This window comes from Geospiza fortis, unplaced genomic scaffold, assembly GCF_000277835.1.
Source record: "Geospiza fortis unplaced genomic scaffold, GeoFor_1.0 scaffold195, whole genome shotgun sequence".
In the NCBI taxonomy this organism is placed as follows: domain Eukaryota; kingdom Metazoa; phylum Chordata; class Aves; order Passeriformes; family Thraupidae; genus Geospiza; species Geospiza fortis.
Window position 1 is genome coordinate 1,313,383 of NW_005054324.1, and position 8,435 is coordinate 1,321,817.

The following is an 8,435-nucleotide window of genomic DNA, read 5'->3' on the forward strand; positions in this document are numbered from 1 at the left end:
TACAATGAAACCTTTAGTATGTGGATAACCAAACTGTTAAGTCACTACTGTACTACATCTAATTTAGAAGCCCTTTTTCTGTATCATTAAGACACTGCACAGAGATTTCAACTGCTCATTTGGTCTGATGTAGGCTTTCACCTAAATGCTACAGTAAATTGACAGGGCACCTGCAGAAAAGCTGGCACCATTGCTGACAGCAGCTCTTAGGGACTGCAGAAAACCTCATCTGCCAGTGCTGTTGCTGGGCTCAGCTTAGAAACATCACAGTTCAACGGCAAAGGGCTGAGCTACTAGCTACTTGAATATTTCCTTGATAGTATTTTCAATGCCTTGGGTTTCAGTCCAGAATTCACCAGAGTTAGGCCCACAAGAAATTCTTCATTCATTGCTTTCTTTTTCATACTCTGAGGAAAGACATCTGAATCTAGAAGACGATAAAATTTTCTCTTTCTAAAATTTTTCTGCATGCTCTGTAAGGGCAGATCATGATACAGATCTATTTGGCTTAGTAACCAGACTCTTGACTGTCTTGAAAAGGTTTCATTCAAGCTTTTTAAAGATTTTTTAAAACATGTTTTTAAAACATGTTTTGTGATAAAAACAAAATCAATTAAAAATGGGAGAAATTAAGCTCACACTTGATTTCAACAGAGGGAACCACTGTAAGATCCTTTATAATCTTCCTAAATATTTATTCATAAAGTATGTCACAGTGGGAACATGCTACATGACTTCGAAATTTAAACCGGTTAAAGATAATTTAAGGGATTCATGGCTATTATCTTTACACAGTGTCCCTAAAATAGATGATGTAATATCAATAATGAAATTATTATTGATAATCTAATATAATTGAAATCTATTAGTAATAGATTACTATTGAATTGTTAGGAGACTATATTCTTCTTCAGAGGTAACTTAAAGTGTATTGTTCAAGACTTTTTTCAATAAAAATTAAGAACTTGCAATCTCTATTCCCAAAATGAAAGAGAAAATCCTGCAAATGCAGCTATTATTTTAGTACACTCAAGACATCCAGAGATCAGATGAAATAGTGTATGAACCACAGATGATCAGTACAATAATCTGAGTAATTATCAAAATCTGTGTTCCCCTTAGTTTAATCAGAAACCTTTTTTTCCTAACTTATTTCCCTTTTCTTTCTCTGGCTTCTTTTCCACTTTAGTGTCTTATCTCTGAAAAAGGTGGTGAAAATAGAGGGAGAGGAATATTGGAAATTGTTATTTTAATGTAAAAAATCACGTTGTTGTTAGAGAATCTATTTTAAATAAACTGTTTTAGAAGTACGTGTGTCACTGGGCAGGCTCTGCAGTACAAGAATTCTCAGACTTTTGGAGAAGCAGCATTAAGGAAGTCACTATGAGAAAGGATACCTTGATATGTGTGCTTATACACGTATCATCTAGTTAAATAAAGACCCTATATCTTATTCCTGCAGACATGATTTTAAAAGTGAATAGAAACATTCCCATAACATTAAGAAGTTTTTGCCCTCCTCATGGAACATCATAACTGATGAAGCAATTAAGTTTGAAACATCTTAAAATACTTTTGGTCGAATGCATTTGTGCTAAATGACTTCATTCTGACAAAGATCTATTGCTACTCGTAAAGCCAGTGCTCATCTGTACTTCATTTTCAAACAGGCTTTTTCAAGAAACGCTTCATACTGCAGAGCACAGGATGATGAATACCGCTTAGAAGTCACCACTCCTCTGCAGAGGGTTGACTTGTTCATGGGCCAGTTCAACAGTGTCCTGCTGACTTCAATTTCTGTCTTCACCAAAGGGAACCTTACCATTGCTAACCTGGGAACTTCAGAGGGCCGCTTCATGCAGGTAAACATTACCATATTACCACAGTAACTTCACAATAAAAACCATACTAGTGTTTAGCAGGATGATGGAAAGGGAGGAGAATTATTACCTCAGTTTAAAAGGGCATTAGAAAATTGAAATGACCAAATAAAATACAGCTTCTGGAATATAAATTGTGTCTAATAGACCGTTCAGTATTTTAAGTGTTTACCTGGAGTTTGTGGTTTGAAACAGTGGTTGAGGAGCAAATTCTACCATGAGCTCTGGCTCTCTTAGTTCGCAGAACAATTTTGGTCCATACAAACAAGAGTTCTTTCAAAGAAGACTAAACTGAAAGCAGTGTGTTGGATAGACATGAAATATGCCTCAACACCAGTTGGGGCAGAAAGGTCTAAAACAGTAACTGATTATTCAAACAGCTTCAAAAATACACTTTGTATGTATCTACACTCTAGAGGATCAGATTATACCTATTCACTGTAAAAGGCAAAGACAGTTTATACTGTAGAAGCAGGAGCCTCAGCATTAGTTGTTTCTATATACTGATCCACTCCTCTGGGTCCAAATTCCTTGCTAGTGTACCCATAGCCTATGACTCACAGCTGTAGAATTGAGATTAGCTCCTTCTCCACCTACTTTCAAGTTTCTCTGAATGTGTATTAGATTTTCAGGCTCTTGCTCACTCCTATCTCACTCTGTTCTTTTGGATTACAATTCTTCCTGTCCTAAAACAAGTTTTTCATAAAAAAGTGATAAATCACCCTCCTGAGTGGTCTGTCTTCCTCCACTAAGTACATAACTAACCTAGACAGGTAGATTATACTACATGACTTCTTTGTAGGTGACTAATTAAATAAATATAACGAATACAAGCAGCAGTCTTTTAAATACTTGGCAGTAAAAATCAAACACCAGAAGACAAAGACAAAATACTTTGAGTTCACCCAACATATTTCAAGCAGTATCATCCTGTAGTAACTTCCTTGGAGAGCTTGGCTTCTTCAGCTGCCTGAGTCCAGCCTGGATGTGCATCTCAGTCTGGATCCTTCTTGCACCCAAGGACCTGTGTTATTTCAATTTGCCAGTACTATTTGTCTTCTAGAAAACTTCCTGAAGTATTGACAGCCTTCTGGCCTTCTGGTTCTGTAGGCTATAGAGAGTCATCAAAGTTAATGAGAAGACCATCAGCTGCTGTGCCATTCCAGTTTTCCCATTTCCCATAAGCTTCCATTAGAGAATAGTTGGGCGCATGTAGCCTTTAATGGAACTAAACCTTTCCTTTCTTCTCTCCCTTCCCCTCCTTTCCTTGTCACATGCAGTGCATAGGGTTATATATTGTTCTCAGAATATGCACCCTGTCTGGATAGAGGGAATCCTATACCTCCAGTCTTTTGCTCAGACTGGACACAGAACCAGCTGCACAATGCAAATTCTGTAATGCTTCTACAGGCAAAGAGTTCAAAGTGATTTGCCACAAAGGACAGATGAGAAAGTAGAGAAAATCATGTTTCTCTTCTCCTCCCCCAAAAAAATTTAACAAAAATTTCAATGACAACTCTGCCAGTTTTACCTTAACTTCCCATGATGACCTTGGTGAATTTAAGCTGCAGTTTGTCTTCTGTGAAGGAGATGCAAATGCCAAGAGCTACACACTGAGCATGGGCCCAAACTGCACTCTGTTCTTGGAAGCAGATACTGATTCACACAGTGAAATGAGCCATTTGTTTAACCTTTCCGAAGTAATTTCCTTATCTACAAAATACAATTAATAACAACTACTCTCTTACTCCCAGCATTACTTCTGGGCTGTCACAAAGCTTTTAGGAAGGTTTGGTAGAAAGCACAAGGGAGCATTATTTTTATTTATAATGTTCTTTAAATTATTCATTCAAATCCTGCAGCACACACTTCATTCAGATGTTTGCCCAACTCAAGGAACAATTAAATATTTCCAGAATACATTTCCCATTCCAGGTTCAGTTACAGATCAAAAGAAAAGGCTATTGTGTAAACTGCACATGGCCATTAGCAGAAATATTCTCATCATTGAATCAGACTGGCTTCAGCTACAGGGGGAAGTCAGCATTGGGTTCATATTGTATTAAATAGGAGCTCTTTCCTTGAGCGTTGGGCGCAGCTAGCAGGAGAATAAGCATACTGACTACCTTTAATAATACTACCTCCAAATAAAAGGTTGGTATTTGTTTTGTCTTTAAATTATTTTGGAAGGGATACCAGATATGTAGGATACAGAAGACACCGATTTTTGCAGATTTTAATGTTCTCTTTCTTTTTTTTTTTTCTCTAATAGTGATTTAGGAGTCCTTTCAAACATGTTCATTAGGAAATGCCCAACTAAAGTAGATTTGTAGTTTTTCTATGGAAATATAGCTATTAACAGCAATGAGATTAAGATCATTAAAAATTAAGCTATTATATGACCATTACTGAAGTAAAATGGGTAAAAAAATCAGGATAATTGAACAATGGCTTAATTCATCAAAAGGATATCCCCAAAGACTTCCACACATTTTTAGCAAAGAAATGTAATGTTCTTTTTTGTTTCATTCACGAATCTGTTGGGACATATCACAAAGAATCCTCAGCTCCTCACTTCACAGTCATTTGCACAGATATTTTTAGGTCTTTGTACAAGTAAATATTGAATCTTCCTGTGCAATCTCCTTGTAACTTGTAGCTATCCAAAGCTGACTTCAGACACAGGCATGCTTTCAGAGAAAATGAGTTACAAAATTCTACCTATCAGGGAACCTGTTATAAAACTGGTTGTACTGTGTTAGTATTTTGAGAACGTATTATCATGCCAACTATTTAAAAGCAAAAGAAAAAAAAATTCATGTGTAGCTTTCTATATTTAGAAAATCAGCTCTGCCCTTCAAGTGCACCCAGTTCATCTTATATCTTCTTTGAAATACCAAACCTTAATATATATTTACACAATTTGGTTTCTGACATAAATTTCAGTACTAGCAGCCATCCATGAGGTTAAAAGCATTATTAATACAGTATCTCTGTCTTTGACAACAGCACCCTGAAGTGTCCAGATATGCATCAGTTTGGTGAAAGTAATGAACATTTGAATCACATTTCTGCTGTATTAATTTAGGGTTTCTTTTAGTTGTTATGAAAGTTTAGGGGGGCGGGGGCAGGGGGGGCCTCTTGTAAACTTAGTGATCTTGTCATCTAAATTGAGTTGGAAGCCTGCTCTGTGGAAGCAAGTAGGTGCAGCAGCAAGCTATTGAGCCTGAGAGAAATTTATTTGAAAATGCATACCCCCATTATACTTGTTTGTACTTGATCAGCAGCCAGCCACTTGAGACTGTCTTTTTTTTCTTTCCTCTTTCCTGTCATCTTTCTATCTCCTTTTGCTATTCTTCTACTCATCACTTTCTACCTTCCTGCATTCCTCTTGTCTCCAACTCCACTTCTATCTCCATCTATTTTTATCTCTTTACCTCATGGCTATAGCACAGCATTACTGCAAAATTCAATAGATTTATGCACGTTTTTCCTTCTGTAGGTGATGGCTGCCAGATTCTGGGGTTTTCATGTATTTAGGGATTTATCAAAATGAATAGTTCCGAACTTTACAAGTGATTCCCACTAAGCTTATAGCACTACCAATAACCCAACTCAGAACATAGCCCACATTTTACTTATTTTAAAAAAGCTTTCTAAAGAACCAGTAATAATCAGAATGCAAAGGCATGTATGTTTTATCCAACCAAGGAATACTCACCTGTTGTTTTTGCTTTTAGTTTGATAAAATAGAATCATTCATTTGAACAGCTTTGGAAAGCTCTAACACTGGAAAGTAAATATAGCCTCCTTCACTAAATGTTTCTTTTTTTTCAGCCAAAATCTGGAACTAAAATAAAATCAATCTGGATGGTCGAAATACAGAAGAGGCATGTGTTCTTCTAACTAGGATAATTAGGGCCATGAGGTGAATTCCAGATTTCTCCTGAAAAGTACTGCAGCCCATTCACATACTGAGCATGTTTTGGCTGCCTCAGAAATGTCAGATCTGTATTTGGCCATGAATAGATTGGAGTTTGTAGTTTACTAAATATTGTGGAGTTTCTGTTACAAAACAGACGAGTAATAATTTTTCTAAGACAGCTGACATGCATGAGACAGAAAAGAAAAATGGTTTTACTTCCTTCCTAAGCTGGAGCCTGACAACAAACTTTTTTTTCCCCTTCTCTTTTTTTTTTTCTGCTGAGAAGTTGCAGCTGTTTCAGCCTTTCTTATTGTGCTTGTTTTCAGACTGTGACTGGGAACACAGACTGTAACTACAGCTGTTGGGTGCAAAGTGAATCAGGTATTTCACAGTGGTTATTTGATTAGAAAACAGCACCCAGTCACACTGCTATAGCTGAGGGAATCAGATTTTCAGCTGGTGTAAAACAGCCTTATTCTGCTCAAACCAAGCTACTCTGAGAATACAACTCATAGTTAGAAAAGACGCTTATATTACCAGCCAGTATTTTGGGAAATTATAGTTTCTGGAAAAAAAAACAACTCCATGATATATTGAGATAAAATATTGTTCTTTTTTCTTCTTGGTTTTAAGGTGTTTTGGGTTTTTTCTACCTAAAATTGGCAATATTTCAGAGAATGCTTTTAGAGTGATGATGAAATGAGTTCTTCAGGAAGGGGAAATCTTTGTGGTAGCTCTGGGAAGTGTGGGATATGGGAACATCTACCAAGATTTATTCTTGAAAGCTCACATTTGGTCTGGCTGTAGCAATGAGCAAGAGATCAGTGCCCTTGACGTAGCAGAGGCTGGATTTCAGCCTGAGAGAGTGTTTGGAAGCAGAACAGTGCATGTGCCCCCACACTTGAAGCTGGCCTCAGCAAGGTAGCACCCCAGCAAAAGCACCACACTGCTTGTTGGTGGCCTTCTTGAGGAAGAGGGGACTAGAGAAGTTTTCACTGTATGTTTTGCAGCTAAAATGGGCAACCACTCTCTATAGATGCAATTTTGGCAGCAGGCCCACCTCATCCTTCTGACTATGCCAGTGAAACTCAGTGCACAGCGGGGCAGCAGTAGTGCAGAATGAGGGACCCCACCACGGGCCCTCTCATCTTCATGGTTCAGTGGGACATCCATCCGTCCTGTTGCTTCTGGAGGTGAGGAAAGGGTCTTCCCATGGGCATACATAGACTCTGAGGTGCCATCAGCCACATGCTGGCTGCAGTCCTGCACCATCTGGCTGAACATGAGCCAGCTCCAGCTGAAAAGCCAAGCATTAGCAAAACATGGTAATGCACTGTCATGTCTGAACAGATTCTGGGCAGAAAACAGCTTTGGGCACAAAAACCAAAGTGTGATGGTGCAGATAGGCCTTGCTGGAGTACTGCACACCAGGCAACAGGCCATTCATCCTCCCAGGGGGCTCTCTGCACTTGTTAGACATGCAACAGTACAGATTAATGTAAGCCTTATTCTAGAGAACCACTATATCCCAGTATTTTTAACCAGACTTTTTGCTAAGAAAAGTTATATGGGGTTATAGTAAAGGTTCAAGGAGCAGACTTCTGGCAGGGCCTAAGATGGAGAAGGGAGAGGTGTGAGGCAAGTAAAAGCACACAGTCATACCTTTCTCAGTACCCTCCAGCTTCTGGCACCTAGTGACCCAGAGATACTCTGAGCTGGAAATTGCACCCATATTTGGCACTTAGTAGTCATTTATGGACTCCTTTCCCCAAAGTTTTGCTTACTGTTTTTTAAATTTATTTTTGTTTTCTCCTCTGTGGTATGCTGTGACAATGACTTTCATAATTTCATTCTGCTTTGAATGATAAAGGGCTTTTTGGGGTTTCCTTAACCTGCTGCCTTATAATTTCTTTTGTTGCCTTTGATCCTGTCTGATGAGGAACAGGGATGGGGCACTCAAAAGTCAATGGTTTGGGAAATTCTCACACACTGAGCACAAATCTGTTGTCTTTCACGTCCAAGTAGACAGAACACTTGATAATCATACTCATTTCCCAGGAATACTTATGATTAAAAACAAACACCACAACCAAACTTTAACACACATCTCATTTCCCCAAAAAGAGAGAACTTAGCATGTGTTGTAGCTGCTTTCATAGACTACATGCCAGGGAACATAATGCGTGCTACAGAAATCAGTGAAAAAAACCCATCACATCTGCTTTTTATTTGTAACTGCATTCAAGGATTGGGAAAATTTGTCCCAGAATTCAGCAAGAGAGCCAAGTCTTCAACATTGCTCTCCTCTTGCAAACAGCAAAGCAGCAAGACCTCACCACTCCAGGAATCAAGACTCAGAGCCATGGTGCCTGTCAGCAAAATGAGTTGATACAGAGCAAAGAAATTCAGAGCTTTGCATCTTTCACTGTGCTCAGTCAAATCCAGTTTATACCATGGTGTACTAGAAGCCATAGGCACCTTTGAATTTATCAAATTCCTCTTGATCCAGTTCCTGTCCCTCTAGACAAATGTCATTGTGATAAAACCCACCCGTGCGAGTGGCAAGCCATATTGCACTTGAACCAAGTGCAAGATGGTCAAGAAATATATGAGCATGGACTTTAAACCCT

General features: G+C 38.4%; 1 protein-coding gene across 1 annotated transcript in view; it reads left to right on the forward strand.

The window, feature by feature from the left end:
• The window catches only part of MET (MET proto-oncogene, receptor tyrosine kinase), a 67,943-nt gene that overhangs the window by 11,713 nt on the left and 47,795 nt on the right, over window positions 1-8,435 (forward strand). Inside the window, exon 2 of the mRNA XM_031056915.1 lies at window positions 1,671-1,862. Coding sequence (XP_030912775.1) covers window positions 1,671-1,862 — 192 coding nt within the window. The remainder of the gene's footprint in view (window positions 1-1,670; window positions 1,863-8,435) is intronic.